The sequence below is a fragment of the Thamnophis elegans genome, chromosome 3 (assembly GCF_009769535.1).
Source record: "Thamnophis elegans isolate rThaEle1 chromosome 3, rThaEle1.pri, whole genome shotgun sequence".
Taxonomy (NCBI): domain Eukaryota; kingdom Metazoa; phylum Chordata; class Lepidosauria; order Squamata; family Colubridae; genus Thamnophis; species Thamnophis elegans.
This window is the reverse complement of record NC_045543.1, coordinates 65,955,138-65,972,511: the sequence shown is the minus strand read 5'-3', so window position 1 is coordinate 65,972,511 and position 17,374 is coordinate 65,955,138. Positions and strand designations below refer to the sequence as shown.

The 17,374-nt window shown below is 37.8% G+C and overlaps 1 protein-coding gene across 1 annotated transcript in view; it reads right to left on the bottom strand.

Moving 5' to 3' along the window:
- The window catches only part of ELAVL2 (ELAV like RNA binding protein 2), a 76,730-nt gene extending 64,800 nt beyond the window's left edge, over positions 1–11,930 (bottom strand). The window contains 4 exon segments of the mRNA XM_032214036.1: positions 9,600–9,686; positions 9,689–9,706; positions 9,709–9,841; positions 11,859–11,930. Of these exon segments, the coding sequence (XP_032069927.1) occupies positions 9,600–9,686; positions 9,689–9,706; positions 9,709–9,841; positions 11,859–11,930 (310 nt within the window).
- Between the last annotated feature and the right edge of the window lie 5,444 nt (positions 11,931–17,374).

Sequence of the window (17,374 nt, the reverse complement as noted above, 5' to 3'; positions counted from 1 at the left end):
GGAGGCAGCAGCAGTTATTCTGGTGGTGGCGGGAGCTCTTTGGCATCTTTAGCGGCAGCCCTGCCCCGTGTGAAAAAAACCGAAGATGGAGCAGATCCACGCAGATGACGTCGCCGCAACATGACTGGAGGAGGAATTCTGGGAGTTGAAGTCCACAAGTCTTAAAGCTGTCAGGCTTGAAGACCCCTGGGGTTTTTTTTCCTAAAGGTTTAGGGGTGCGAGGGTCTTGTAACTTGACAGCTTTAAGACTTGCGTGCTTCAAATGCCAGACTTTCTGAGCCAACATTTTGGTTGCTAAGCAGGAGCGTTGTTAAGTGATACTGATATTATATAAAACTTTTAATTAAGCGGGTACCTTGAATAAACATAACTTTGAGTTTTAAATAATACTGATTTCATTGTTGTCTTAGGTGACATCTGTGAAAAAAATTCAGGTGCTCAGGCATGAAAATGTGCCGCTCAAACATTATACTTTTCTGCTCACACTGAAAAAAAAAGAGAGGGAACATTGATGCGCACCAGACCAGCTGGCACGATGGAACCAGGAAAAGCAGCTGGTGACGGCGCATATGCCCACAGAGAGGGCTCTGAGTGCCACCTCTGGCACATGTGCCATAGGTTCGCCATCACAGTCCTAGGGGGACAAAATAAAAATGTGTCTGGCCAGCATTTTATTCCTACAATGCCCAACCAATGGAACCAATATGCAGAACTCTCCCACTTGTGCTAATTTGAGAGCAAACAACAATAAGAAACATAACACATTTCAAATATGCTTTCTGATTCTTCTTTTCCTCTAGATTTGAGCTTCAGAACACTTTATAAACAGGGTGAATTTTTTAAAAAAACCCAATTGAAATCAATTTTAATTTAATCAAAGTTGAAATTAATTAAAACAATAGTGATAATTAAATCCCTCCATAAATATTTAACTCTAATAGTCACATAAAAACAAATTAATGGCTCTATCACACATGCGTAGGTAACATGCAAATTACCTATCAAATCCCTAAATTCATCAGTTTTTCAGCTCATGAAAACGTTCTTTTTTCATCTTAGTTGTCTGCTGTTGCTTCAACCAGAAGTTCTGAGCTTTCCATGTCTGCTAAATCTGAGTGTAGTTTACATAGGCAAAGATAATTTTTTTTTTAAAAAAATCTGTGCTTATGTAGGAGAGCAGCATGTGAAACAAAACAAGAGGGAAGATTCTTATCACACTGCATCTAGTAACAATGGCTATTGGTACTCGCTCAGTTTAAAAAACTACATTCAAGGCCCACTTTAGTGAGAAATGTTTGCTCATTTTAAATTAATGTGTTTTCATTATTAAACTTTCAGTATGCAGGAAATGTCAGAAATGTGAACAAATCTCAGTGGCTCACTTTATTTAAGTCAGGGATGAGCAACGTATTGCCTGCAGGCATCCGTATGTTACCAAGTATGCTGCTTGCTGCTAACCAGCTTCCTATCTCACGCAACCTTTTCTTTAAACAAATATATAACTTTTTTAAAAAAAAAAAGTACAGGAAACCACAATGCTCCCAGAAATACAACTAAGAGGCAATGCTTTGTGGGCCTCCAGAAATCTCCCATCAGAGTGAGAAAGAACAATTGGGGAAGGGTGTTGAGGGAGTAAGTTCACCTTTCAGAAAATGGGTTAAGTGTAGGTTGAAACCTTTTTGCAAACACCTACCTGAAACTGCATACATGTAGTTCTTTCTTAGCAACCCTCTGACGTCAAGACAGGTCTTGTCAGAACTATTTACAACCTGGTTTCTAAGTTCTGAAGAACTTAACAGTATCCACTCCTGCAGTCATATGACTGCATTTTGGGTGCTTGGCAACCTGTTTACATTTATACTCATTTGCAGCATCCCACCATCACGTGACGGTAATTTTTGGAGAAATTGCCAGTTTCTGGCATTTACTTCCGGTTTCCGGCAAAAACCAACCAACCATTGGGCATAATGGCTTTGTTTAATGACAGCTGCATTCATTTAATGATGTGTGTGTGTGTGTATGTGTGTGTGTGTGTGTGTGTGTACACACATATACCTCCGGATCAATTATGGTTGTAAGTTGAAGACTATTTATACAGGGTATATAATATTGCCTTAATACAGAATACCCCCACCTACAAAGATGTAAAACAAGGTGTGTCTTGATGTTGATGTTCTTCAAATTATATGGAATGCCATTCCAGGATTCCCTTTTTTTTCAGTGTCTATATGCCTAAAATTCCTACCGTTTTTCCGAAAATATGACCTACCCTGAAAGTAAGTCCTAGCTTGATTTTACATGTGCACCCAATGTAAGCCCTACCCCCAAAATAAGCCCTAATAAGATCCCACCCACTCCAGAGGGCATGGGTAAAAATTAAGCTAGGGTAGGAATGGTGCGTGGAGCTGCCCTACTACTTACCTTTGGACAGTTGCAGCCAGGTCTAACACACCCTGACAACTGCCTCATCAGCCTATTTCTTCTGCAGCCGGCAAGACTTTCCTGAAGGCCTCTGTAGCTGATAACAAAGCTCCAGATCGATCCGGAGCTCTGTTATCAGCTGCAGAAGCCTTCAGGAAAGCCTTGCTGGCTGCAGAAGTAGTTCCTGAAGGCCTCTGATAGCAAAAGGAGGCTGCGGGTGGGGGGTGACACATGCAAGTGAGGTTAGTCAGTAGATGACATCCCCTGAAAATAAGACATGGTGCCTTTTTGGGTGGCAAAGAAGGATAATAAAGGGTCTTATTTTCGGGGAAACACAGTGATAAATCTCTTATCATCTCATAGTGATGATATGATTCTGAAGGCAACTTCTCATGGTTGGCCTCAGAAGGCTTCTCCTAAAACTATCTAACGATTTAGTTGTTAAAATATGACCAAGTTCACAATGGTAGTATAGGGCAAGAGGTATATGAAATATGCTTAGCATCCAGATTGAGACTCTACAAGTTACATCCTTTTTCATACATTGGTATGATTTCTACTGAAATGGGATCACAGGCATGGGATCTCATTAAACATTCTGGCTTTCTGACTCTATATCAAATATACGTAACATCACAATCTTTGCTTGTACTATCCTATGGAGCAGAGCTGTGGGACCTATGAAAACCCTCCCTAGTTCTAGAAAAGCAGCTTTTCTTAAGACATAATGTAGAAACTGATACAGCTTCTGCATGTATTCTTTACAATGACAATCAAAACCCCTAATTATGAGTGTAAGACCTATCAATGAATATCAAATTATCCTAATTCTTACTAGAAGAACAGCTAAGTATGCCTCTGTGCTGTGCTGTGCTGTGCTGTGCTGTGCTGTGCTGTGCTTGGGTAAACAACCTTTTTAAAGTTATGACATTGCATGGGTCAAGAGCTTTGGTGGTGCAGTGGTTAGAATGCAGTATTGCAGGCTAATTCTGCTGACTGCCAGCAGTTCGATTCTCACTGGCTCATGGTTGACTCAGCCTCCCATCCTTTTGAGGTTGGTAAAACAAGGAACCAGATGGTTAGGGGCAATATACTGATTCTGTATACCACTTAGAGAGAGCTGTAAAGCACTGTCTAACTAAGTCTAAGTGCTATTGCTATTGCTAAGTCGGACAGTTCCACTTAGAACTTTATTCTAGTATTCCATTAGAAAAAAATCTTCAGAGGAGCAAGTGTAGAGAATGTATCCATGCAAGTGTTATTGCTATTAGAAGTCACTGTGGCTTTCAAAAGGCAAATTTCATTGAGCATGAGGTTGTACTCATATTTATCATGCTGCTGTTTTCTAGATGAATTAGAGCTTCAAAGACAGGCCTCTGCAATAGTCTACTGCAAGTGACCAAGGTATGAGTATGAATTCTTTCAGATTGCTCAGACCAAGAAATAGATTCCATCAGAAGATTGGAATTAGTGTTTATATTAGAATTCAGGAGGTCCATTTGTGTTTTTCCTTTCCTTCCTTTTTGTTTCTCTAATCGTTTCTGAATATTTCCTTCAAGACCATCTCCACTGCTCCTGATATGTGTAGATATCATGAAGTGCCCAAAATTGTCTAGGCTACTGCATTCTAGATCACTTATAGCTTCTAAATGCTCATCAAGGGAAGTCAGCACACTACAGTAATCTAAATAGGCGGTAACTAGGGCATGAGTAATCGTGGGTAGTGCTCCTCATCCAGAAATGGGCACAACTGGTACACAAGATGAACCCATGTAAAGACCCATGTTCTTCAAGCAGGGGCTGTGAACCCAGACGTATCCCAAATTCGGCACCAACTCTGGAGTGTTAAAGATCAGAGGTAGGTTTCTACCGGTATGCACTGGTTTGGGCGAACTGGTAGTGGTAATTTGGCCTGGGTAGCAGAACCGGCAGCAACCCAGGTTTGCCACGGCCCCGAACCGGTTCTCTGGTCTCTTCTGCTGTTCCTGGCAACTTTTTGCCAATGCGTAGAACAATTTTCAGTAAACTGCACATGTGCAAACAATGTGCGATGAGCGCACATGTGAACAAAGCGAGTAGTGCAAAGCCGTGACCTGACAAATGCGCGCACAACAAAAGCGTGCTTCCGAAACCGCAGCGCGAAAACCGCTACATCATCAACGCGCCCACAACAGCGCGCTGACAGAAGCGCGATTTAAGTTAAGGTAAGGGTTAGGTTCAGGGTTAGGTTTAGAGCGTGCTTCTGTCGGCGCACTGTTGTCGCTGCGCTTCTGTGCTCATTCGTTGGCGCGGTTTAGAACTTGTGGTTTTCTCGCCGTGGTTTTGTCGGGCGCGCTTTTGTCGGGCGCGCTTTTGTCGGGCGCGCTTTTGTCGGGCGCGCTTTTGTCGGTGAACTGTGCAAAGCATGCGCAAAGCGAACCAGTACCAACCGGTACAGGAACCCATCCCTGTTAAGAGATAAAGTTGAAAATTCACTGGATGCAATGGGTGGTCAAAACTCAGAGTGATCAAATCTTACCAAGAAGAGTTGAAGCCTGTGCTTTCCCATCCAGATCCCCACAGCCTCAATAGCATCATATGGGTCCGTCTAGGGCAGAGAGGCACACCTATGTATACTGATGATGTGTTGCCCCAGGTCAGTGGATAAAGCTTCAGAGCTTTATATAGATGTTAAAGAGAAATAAGGAGAGAGACTTGAGGAACCTTCTAAAGCAGAGGCCTCAGGCATAATCTCTCCACACCAACCAATACTGATAAGAACCAGCTCTGAAGGAAGGAAAACCACTGCAGCACCATGTGTCCTCCACTTAACTTTCTGAGCCAGCCCAGAAGAATACCACAACTGATGCAAAGAGGTCAAAGAGGGCCAGGATGGATGTGCTACTTCCATCCTACACCTGTTGAAGGTCAATAAGTCAATCAGTGCTGTCTCAGTGCTGTAAGAAGGCCTCAAACTTGACATAAAATAGGCCAGATAAAAGGATTTGGCTACTCACACATGCAATCTACCTAGTCAAGGTAGGGAAGAAAGTTATCCAAAGCAGAATAAGATATTCTACCTTTCTTTGGGGGGGGGGGGAAGGATTTCAAAAGAAGGTGCTGCTACACTTTCGTTCTGCTGTCCCAACTGCTTACCTATTTAAACAATCCCTTAAGCAAATTCCATGCCCCGATTTAGAATTTATTTCCGAAATAAAAGTACAATTAAGAGCTCAACATGACTCTAAATGAAGTAAGAAAGAGCAAAGAAATTTGTGCATCTAAAGAACAAAATTACCTCTCTGTAAAAAGAAATAAGACTCAAAGCACTGGTCTAAACTATTTTGCAGAGAGGAAAAAAAAGCCCATTTTTAGAAGGAAAGATCTAAATAGACAAGAAGTAGAAACAAGACAGTAATCCAGTGTAGATTTCAAAGGCCTCTTTTTTCCCTCTGCCATGTTTAAGAAATAGCTTTAATTTCTTTCCATCTTATACTTCACTGGCAAGACGACAATGGTAAACTCATACTATTGTCAAGAAAACAGGAATATGTTCATTTAATTACAGAAGTTGAGCTTGACCTGTTTACTTTTATTTAAAATTGTAAATAGCATTTAAGAAACAAAATAAAAAGGGGACAAAAAGAGACTTTAAAGACTAAAAAAATAGATTAGACCCTTAGATCCTTTTAGACTTGCAAAATTAGTCTAAAACTTAAGTGCGGGAAAACTCTGAAAAGATAGAAAGTGGGCATGCAACATAGCGAACAATTTAGCATAGAGATACTATGCATAAACATGGTACCTCTGGAATGTCACTTTTTATACCTCACTATGGATGGTCTGCCTCACGTACATACAGGTGACTTCCGTCCAAGATTGTGCAGACTTAACCTGTAACTTAGCAGGTACCAGACATTTACCTTAAGCCAGGTAAAAATAAAATAAACATTTGGATGAAAAATAAAGCTGATAGAGAAACAACTTTTGTTCTAACCAATAGATGGTCAGATTAACCAGTCTTCTCATTCCATCTTCCTAGGAGTAATGCATAGCAGTACACAAGGCTAGCTAGAAAAAAGTGGGTTTTCCTCATTGAAACCATGGGACAAGCCAGAAAACCAGGAAATTAAAGTATCAATATAGGTGGTCCTCATTCAAAGTTACAATGGCACTGAAAAAAGTGGCTAATGACCTTTTTTTACACTTGCAACCGTTGCTGCATCCCTGTGGTCATGTGATGAAAATTCAGGATGCCTGGGAACTGGTTCGAACAGGATGCAGTGTCCCAGGGTCATGTGATCACTTTTTGCGACCCTCTGACAAGTAAATCAATGGGAAAGCCAGATCCACTTAATAACCATGAAAGTAACTTAACAACTGCAGTGATTCACTTAATCACTGTGGCAAGAAAAGTCATAAAACTGGGGCACAACTAACTTAACAACTGTCTTGCATAGCAACAGAAATTTCGGTTCAATTGTGGTCATATGTTGAGGACTACGTGTATATTGCATGTAAAATGTGCAGACAATATCTAATCATCTAACTTGCTTTTTTTACCTTATGGTGATTATTGGGATTGGGTCCTGTGTATGATAGCAGTGTGTCTGAAATACTTTTTCATCCACTCTGGTATTTGAATGGCAGCAGCATTTTATTTGGGGCATCTTTTAAACATTTATGTCTTCACATAATGTCTTCAACATTAAGTCTTAGTTACAAATGAGTCCACAGGAGGGTGGAAGGTAAAATGTTTCTGTGCCTTTAAACATTGAAAGCACTACACGTAAATCTATATCATACTAAAACTATCCTATCTGTCACTTTCAATTGGAAGGTAAACAAATAAAGAATAAACAAACTATATAGAGATAAAATTCAATGCTCTGGGGTCTTTGTTCTATTTTCTGCTCTATGTTACATATTGTCTGACCTCCTATTTTGAATGGGTAACAAAGGTCGACATCACTATATTAAAAACTTTAATTATTAAGAGAGAAATCCATATCATCATATTAAAGCAAGGACTTAGACCAGAATGAAATGGATTGGGGCAAAACAGAATTGCATTATTTCTAGACTTAAACTACATTAAACAAAATTATGCTTTTAAGCATCACCTAATTAGAAAGCCACCAGTTTATTCAAGCCAGTTTCAGGTTATAAAGTGTATGTCTTATGAAGTATTAGATTTTTGCAACCTATCAGATTTCTAGATTGACTCTTGAGTCTGAAATTTCAGGAGATTTGCCAAAATAAAAAATAAAATAAAATAAAATAAATAAAATATTGTCTCGCCAGGATTCCAATGTTGAAATGAGTGAGAATAAATATTGGGCAAAATGAAATGCAAGTCCTACTAGGTGCCAAGAAAATTGTGCAAATTCAGAACACTGAAACTAATAGAGGTATCTACTCAAGTTACTCTGAAACACAACATTCAAAATTTGAGAAAATGACCCAGATGACAGTACCACAGTGGTAAACTACGACCAACTGGAAACCACACAGAGAATTTGATAGAGATTATGTAGGATTTGGAGGCTTAAGAATTTGTGGATTTCACAATGTGAAATCACATGAACAACCTAAACCTATGTCCAGAATAAAGTTAAAATGAAAGGGAGGGAGGGATAGCAACTAACACAGATATTGCAGTAGGAGTACGCACAATGTTTCAATCTTTCCAATGATGAAGTATTGACCATTCGGAGCTCAAATCAAAAACGTACAAACAAAACCTGGCCACTTTCAGTGATGTCCCTTACAGTATATTAGCGAATATTACAGTATTGATTTGTGGCTTTTAATTAGATTGCTTTTTCTCCCATTTTTCCAGTGTAGCTATTATAGCAAAAGGGAACAGTCATATTATAGATACTATTAGTTTAGACTGGATGGGGAATGCTTGATATCAAAAGCTAATGGTACGGGCTGTGTTATCTTCTCAGGACGTGACTCTAAGGCCTGATCTCAGATAGGCTCAAGATCTTCACAATTTGAACACTGGGCCCTATCTAACAAAATGAAATTCAATTGGGGGAAAAGTAAGATTCTACATTTAGGCAAAAAAAACCAAACACAAGGTATAGAATAGGTGATATCTGGACTCCATAGTAGTAACTGTCAGAAGGATCCTTGAGTCTAGTGGACAATCACTTAAATATGAGCCAGCAGTCTGCTGCAGTTGTCCAAAAACTAACACAATCCTAAACTGCATTAACAAAGGGATAGAATCAAGATCACATGAAGTGTTTATAAGGCCTTGGTAAGACTACACTTGGAAAACTGCATCCAGTTTTGTCACCACAATATAAAAAAAGATATTGAGACTCTGGAAAGAGTGGAGAAGACCGACACGATGGTTAGGGAATTGGAGGCTTATGAAAAGAATGGTTAGGAGATTGGAGGCCTATGAAAAGAATGAAAACCAGTTGCAAGAATTGGGTAGGTCTAGTTTAATGAAAAGAGGATTAGGGGTGACATAACAATGTTCAAATATCTAAGAGGCCGGGAGGCATCTGCACATTAAAATAGGAATTATGTCATTCATTACAATTTACAACATTTGTGTAATGACATCATTACACAAATTACGTAATGTGCATCAATCTGCATAATGATGTCATTACTATCTCATCAAGACAACCTTCAAAGAAAATTCATTTATCCATTATTGGAGGGGGGTGTCAGGAAGAGGATGTCTAAATTTTGTCTAGGTCTAAATGTTACAAGTTCAGTTGCTTGTGATCTTTTTTGTCGCAAATTTAATTAACAATGCTGACAAAGATGGAAAATAATCAACCTTAACATTTAAAGCTGACCAAAGTTTGCTTTGTATAGAGACATGGGTGGCATATAAATGTAGTAATAAATGAACACCTTGTTAAACCAATTAACCTCAACTGTATAAAAAATCATCTACATACAGGCAATTTACACTCCTTTATTTGCTATTCCTTTAAGAAGCAAACAAAAAGTGTGTTCTCTTTGCAACTAAGTAATTTAGGCAAAATACACTGCCAGCTCATACAACTATTTTTGAATATGTTTGTAAGCTTCTATTGTAGTTCACAAGAGATATTATCCATCTTCTAAGGGCTGTGACACTGTTCTGCCATTCACAATTATGAGATTAGAAATGTTCAACAGAGGGCATATATTATGCAAAATTGCAAACGCCTGTTATTTACTACCTGTGATTTTGTCCCTTACAAGTTTGCAGGATTCTATTTCACCAATGCTCCCAAACAGACTTTTGAGCTCTTCTTGTGTCATATTCGAGGGAGATAGTTGACTATTAATTGGTTTTGCTGTCCTCTGTGTTCCCAGAATCACTGGTGATGAGCAGTTTGTTGTTTATGGTAGTAGGGCCATTGGCTGTGTTATTGCAAGTTGGCCCATTAGACAGTTGTGTTTCCATGGCAGCAATTACCTGCTAAAAACAGAGAAAATGGGAACTGTCAGAATTCATATTTCACCATCTATTAGTGATTCTAGCTATGAATTTAAAGCTTTGACATTATGCAAGAGTGCCCAATTGTCAAGACTGCAATTATCATTCTATAATAAAAACAAAGCTGTTGTAATTCTCTAACAATAAAGCCGATTTAGAAAAAAAATAAAGCTACAAAGGTTTACTGAAACGATTTTTTCTAAGCCAAAGCTAATTCAGTAAACCCCAAGAAATAACTGGTTAAGTATTAAATTCTAATAAAGTTTCAACGTTGTTCAAATAAATGTCTTATAAAACTTTCAATAATTATTGCAAACGATGAACTGACAATGACAATCAACAGTAGACTTCATAAAAGACATTATTAAAAACAAATGTACTGTTTTGGTTACTTTTCAAATATTCAAGTGGATTGGCCACATTAGTTATGTTGCTGGCAAAATAAAAGAGTTGTCTCTTCCAAACTTTGTGATTGACAAGGATTAAGAAGTACCAAATGCTGGAATAACCACATGAACACTTCCTTGCTTCATCACCAATTATTATCAACTATTTGACCTCTATTGTTTCTCGCAGTGCCCCCAAAGCAGTGAATTCAGACCTGTATAACTATGTCTTCAGTTAAACTGAGCTAATAGAAAACTGAAGTTATTGACAGAAGAGTAAAAGATTTTGTCATTTGAAGCAAGAGCTTTCCTAAATATAGAAAAACTTTTTTTTATTTTAGGAATGCTACTGTAGAAAACCTGTTAGCTATCATTTCCAGATAAGAATGGAATTTAAATGTTAATCAAATCTGAAAAGACAGAACTCATTTTAGAAGTCAAGAACTAGTTTAGTGTGCCCATAATACTGCTTCAAGAAGGAACTTGGCCTCAGATTCTTCTCAGCTGGTCTTTTGATAATCCATTATTTTCAATCTTAGGTAGTTTAATAAAGTCCAAATTATTATCTCGGTAAAAACCTGGAATGACAATACTTGGAAATTATAAATATTGCCCTTTAAAAAGGGAAGGTAGGAGATTATGAGCTATCAACCCGAGAATGACCAATTTTGGGATAATGAGGCATGCCTTCAATGTTTTTTAAGAGGTCCAAATATCTTCTAATGAACACTCCTTTAGTTCCTCTAACATATGCTCACTTATGACCTCTTTCCTATGATTTCAAAACAGAACTGAATTGTTCATGTACAAACTATCCAGGATATTTTAAGCAGTTTGTTATTTAAATGTTCCTACTGTATCATGCAGAACATATGGGCCACAATATTGCAGACTGAAGCTTTCTAGAAAGTTATTTTAAGCATTATTAAACTGATCTTTTCTTAAAGGATAACTAACCATCTTCACATATCTGCATATTTATTTTTGTGCTTAGATGGCAAGAATGAAATCCTAAAGCAACATTCAAATGAACAGCTGTAATACCCTATATAATCTGAAATTACAGTGTCTCAGTTACAGATCCATCTGCTACTCGAAATAAAACCATACCAATATTCTATCTTTTAAAGAAATATACCCTATCCATAAATAAAGTTTTCACCTGTTGGAAAACAGGTTTTTCAGCAGCTTTGAATTTTTGTTTTTATTTCCAGCCAAGAAAATTTATGACTCAAATGGAATTCTATAATTTCTTTAGTAACCAAAAAAATACACAATGTAAAGTCATTTCCAGAGTTATGGTTATTCAGCATTCAGACCATACCAAAGCAGTTTTAATACAAACACTGTTGTTTTTATTATAAAATTGTACTGGAGCAAAACTCAAGTTATTATGAAGAAAGATAGCATTAGAAAAAGTTGTATCTATATTTACAAGTTTCAAGTATGCCATGAACCTTGCCCAAGCCAAGATATAGTCTAATAGCTATGCCAGAACTTATAAAGAGAGCATACAAAATTAATTCAATATAATTTAAAGTGTTTGGTATGGCCTCAGCACTAGTGCAACATGTTAATAATAGCCTACAGAATTTAAGAAAAATCCCACAGACCCCAGTCCAAGGCTCTGCTGCCCACGAACCACTTCTAAGCAGAGAAGCCACATCACACAGTCTGACTGCCATGTTAGTTTGGAGTTGCCGTCTGCAATATGGACACAAAAAGTACCATATGTTAGATTAGCAAGATAATGCAACAAATCAGTTCGTACAAATTTACATTAATTGTATTGATATTCCCAGCACGTCCATGCAGTGTGGCTTAATAGAATTTCAGGCAATTCCAATCTAATCTTTTCAAATTCATTCAATGTCTTTTTCTTTCAGGAATTAAGATATTTTTAGAAGCCGGGTTTAAAAGAGCAGAACTAATTACTTTGCATTCATCTTTAAACCTATCTTAAATGCATATATACCGACATATGGCTACAAGAACTCTATCTCAGCTAAACAAAGATCTGGTGCTGAAAAACAAATTGGTTGGGTGAGGTAGAAATAATGGCAAAATGATACAGCCGGATTATTTAATTTTTTGGGCCAGAGATTGCTTTCATAGTAACCTTTTATGAAGTTTGTGAAATTACATCAGTTACTCTCCAGCTCTGTAGACTAACCTGTTTGGCACAGTTATGCCATAAATATCACTGACTTGATGAATTCAATTGATGTTGCAACTGAAAGTTTAATTCAGTATTTATTTACAGAGAAAGTGTAAAGAGTCAAGCAGTATTACTGAAATAATTGAGCTGATAAACATAGAAATGTCTTCAATAATATGCTGTCCCACACAAATTGTAAAACCAGACATCTGAATTTTGCGCAGCTAGAGACTAATGCATCAGCATGCCACTTATAACATCTCATGATTTTTAACATAAAATGGGAAGCTAACACCATATCTATATTAATTCCCTGAGGTTTCTGAGGCACCATTGTTCTGAAAACCAGTCCTTGGCCACACCTTAAATTCACATGGCTCATTTGACGGTTTTATAAATGTATACGGTTATTTACAGTAAGTAGGTTGTTTATAGTAAGAAATAAAATGACTGATTAAGACAGGCCTCCTTATGGATCCCCCTCCAAAAAATATCACCCATTTTCTTTGGCCAAAACAAAATCTGCCAGATCCAAAGCTTGAATAATGTGCACTTTATTACAAATTTATTTAAAGCTAAAGCATTACTTGCAACAGAACTACATACTGATTCATTCAGCAGTTAGTGGGTTCCCCCCTCTAAATGCAGAAATGCACGCTCACTACTGTAAAACAGTGAATCTCTAAGGACAGAAGTTCCACGATGGGTATGAATTAGATAAACTGAGAAAAATCCAGCATGAAATGAATGCATTCCAACAAAAACTGAATTTATTACTTGATTGTATAATATCTTGACAAATTCTAATAAAACAGCAGTACAGGATACATTTGTGTTCTATCATTGGCAATATTATCTGGTCAATATATCTGTATTATCAAGTCCCCTCATTCCTCCAAACAAGTAAAAGTATTGCCATTTTCTTGCCAACATGGGCCTCTGTGTTACAGCAACAAAAAGTTTAGATTTAGAACATCTTAGGAGTTCAAAGACATAAATGGATAATCAACTAGAGAGTATTTTATCTCATTAGGGATGTCAATCAGAGTTTGTTTTGTGGCTTTCAAGTCAGTTTTTGACTCCAGGTGACTGCCTGCACAAGATTCTGCATTTTTCTTGGCAAAGTTTTTGGGAAGTGATTTGCCACTGCTTCTTTCCCAGGCCTGAGTGTGTGTGACTGGCGAAAGGGCACCCAGATAGCGTTTGTTCCCATTACAGGATTATAACTCACAGTCTCCCAGTTTCTAGCATGGCAACTGAAACATCATATCATACCAGGGTTATACATATGTATCAGTTGTTGCAGAAATCAACTCCAGAAAGCACCACCGGTAACTGATTCAGCAGGATTAACTTCTCTTATATATAATATAACACATAAATAAAATATACAATGCCATCAGCAAATAAGTAAAATATACAACGTCATCAGCAAAGGACAGAACAGTTTTCAGTTCAGAGTTGGCAGACAGACTAGTTTCGTTTTAGTTCTCAACTCAGCACTCAGAGCTACATGGCTAAGCCATGGCCCTAGCTCCAAACTCTTTCAGTTTCCCTCATTGCTCACCTTGTTACTAGCCCTATTCATTGGCTGACCTTGTTACCATGTCTCTGCCAGTCATGAATTCTCTGACAATTTGTTTATCCAGGTAAAATCCACTAGTAATTAACCAGGGAGGAGACGGGCAAAAATATTTCACGATTCAATATGAAGAAAAAAAAAGCTTTTATAATTGGAAAAAGTATCATTTGGTAATATTCTGCATTAGACCAATTTGCAACACCTTCTGTTACATTGGTGCCATACAATTCTTTTCTTTAAATGTAAATATAATATACTTGAAAGCAGCATGCTTCTTAAACATGCTCCCTCTTTTTAAAGAAAGCCTAATCCTTGAAAAACTGCAGGGAAAGGTTCTAGAACAACAGAAGAGAATGCAAAACATCGATACGACTAATCTTAACTTCTGTCACTATGCATAGAAGCAACACTAGTTATAACTTAAGACTAAAGAAAATTCACTTGGGCAATTATCTTTGCCCAAGTATTCAAAAAATACATTATTTCACAACTAATCATTACACAAACACATACAGACATACAGACACGCAACAAACAAAGAATTAAAGAGTTTGAATTTGACAGTAGTTATTGAACTGGAATATATAGTTGGGAGAAAATGGGAGATATACCAAATGTCTATAAAAGAAAGGATAAAAATGCCAAACACCAATAAAGCGTTCTTCTTGAAATTGCATGACAGTTACTTCTTACATCCTGGAAACCTGGATCACAAACTGATAGCTCTCCCTTTGAAATCTGATAACCATTTAGGAAACAAAGATATGTTAGATCTGTAGTAGGAATACAATAAAATGTTAGGCAAGGTCAAGAATTCTAAAAAAAAAATCTAATTTTATCAGAATTGTAGAAGTGGGGGTTTGGTAGGATTTCTGAGAGACAGGAGGAGGAGAAGAAATCTTGCACTGTCCTTTGGGTGATACATCTTAATAACTGAAAACACCCAATAGTATCATCTTTATCATCCTACTGTGTTTCCCCCAAAAATGAGGTCTTATTATTTTTGAGATGCAGGAGGTGGCGAGCGTGGTCACCTCATGGGTGCTGCTGTGTTACAATATTTTGGGGGAGAGTTTATTTTTGGGGCAGGGTTTATTTTAGTGCATGCGCTCAAAAGCCCGATTGGGCTTATTATCCGAGGAGGTCTTATTTTCGAGGAAAGGGGGTATTTATAAAGCTTTAGTGCCAAAGTAGGGAGGATGGATTATCCAAATAGAAATTTAACTGCATAGGAAATTAATACTATAGCCAATAGTATACCACTTTCATAAATAAAAACCAAATTAAATATTTTGCAACTAGCGTACAAGCTAGGTTTTGGATTAACGAACAGGGAGAATCAGGACTCACTCTTAGTCCAAACTAAAGAAGCTCTATGTAGGACACCTTGAACTCCTGGATATCAACCCAATAAACAAATCAACTAGACAATAATCTAAATTTATGCAGTTTCTGACCATTTTATATATCCATGTATTTGCTTGAGGCACCTAAACAAAATGAAATTCAAATTTAAAGGAACATTAATCTTCAAGTCAGCATTGAAAGACCCACCAGAGTCAAAGTTAATTTATGATTAGTAAGTCTTCAACTTATAATACATTTCATTAATCTGCATTGATGAAGCTCAGGGGTAAGATCATACCTTAAGGCAGAAAAGCTGAAAATACACACACACACACACACACACACATATGTGTGTTGTGTGTGTGTGTGTGTGTGTGTTTAATTTCTGCTGATAAATAAATAAAGGAGACTAGTATAGATCTATTTCAAGACTATTAGCTCTCATCAGCTAGCCATACCCTTACTGGATTTGAACCTGGCTATATCACATACTAGGCAACTTCTTAGCCTTAGGCCACAGGCTCTTATCCGTTATCAGCGATATATATGCGAAAACGCACACGCAGGAATCACAAAATGTCCAGAGACCACAAAGCCTGCAAACTTGAATTTGGCGATGTATGTTCCTCCTGGCTTCTAGGTGCTCAATAACAAAGGATTTTTCGAAATGACCATCAGAGCATTAGTATTTCGTATATTATTATTACACACTCTGATGCTAAGGAGTTAAGACGTTCTACTCCCTCTCCCAACCTAAAACTTGGATGTGGGCATGGCCAGCGCGTGACTCATGCGGCCTGCTGGTTGAGAGTTTGGAGAGGCACCTGAGGGAGAAAAGGGGGTAAGATAGGAGAGGTTTCTTGTGGGCAAGCCTGAGGGAGAGAAGGGGATAGGTTGTGGGAGCTTTCTTTGGGGCAAGGCTGAGGGAGAGAAGGGGATAGGATAGGGGAGGCTTATGTGGGGCAAGGCTAAGGGAGAAAACGTGATAAGGTAGGAGAGGTTTCTGTGAGGCAAGGCTGAGGGAGAGAAGAAGATAGGATAGGGGAGGATTTTGTGGGACAAGCCTGAGGGAGAGAAAGGGATAGGATAGGGGAGGTTTCTATGGGGCAAGGTTGAGGGGAGAGAGAGAGATAGATACAAGAGGCTTCTGTGGGGCAAGCCTCAGGGACAGAAGAGGCGAGGAGGATGATAGCTACTCATTAATTTTCAAACTGTAAGTGTCGATTTATAAAGCCTGATCACATAGTTTCGTAGCAGAGCACGGTATTCAGCTAGTTCTTAATATGTGCAGAAGTGGCTAAAAAACAGATTAGAAATCCAGAAAAATTGCTGTTATCTAATATTTATAATACTAAGCAAGCTGGATCAGGTTGATAGCCTTATAATGGCTATCAATACTGGAAAACTTATAATAGCTACCAAGAACATGTTTGTAGGACTACAACGATTCTGGGGTCTATCACTATCATCATAATCACCATAAATCAGAAATGGCTAGTTTTATATATATAGGTGTGCATGATTAGACCAAAAATTTCAGCACAATATTCTATTATAGATACTATGCCCAGTTGTGAGAAATTTGCAGGCCACGACTATGCAGAGAAACAGCAATCTTTACCATTATGTTGCATTGCGTATATCCATATTTTAATATTTTTTAGAAAGATATTCATTCTCTACATAATAATTTTATCCACATTTCTCTCATGTGTCATTTCACTTTCTATTTGCCATTTCCTCCTCTAACTTAGAACCTCAAACACCGTAATCCTTTTTAGCATGCAAAAGTGACTTAAGCGTCTTAATAAACCCAATTCTCCATTTCAATATATTTCCAGCTCTACACTATCCTTTGAGGTATGATAGGAACATACTGCATTGCAATAGGTGGGTGTTATATGAATTTTAATGTAGATACCAGTTTCATTTTCAATAAATGACTTTTCATTTTTAATGATTTCCCATATGGAAGTAAAATGTCTTCTGTCACTAAACACCAAGTGGCTGTTTCATAGAGATATGCTACAAAACATTTCAAG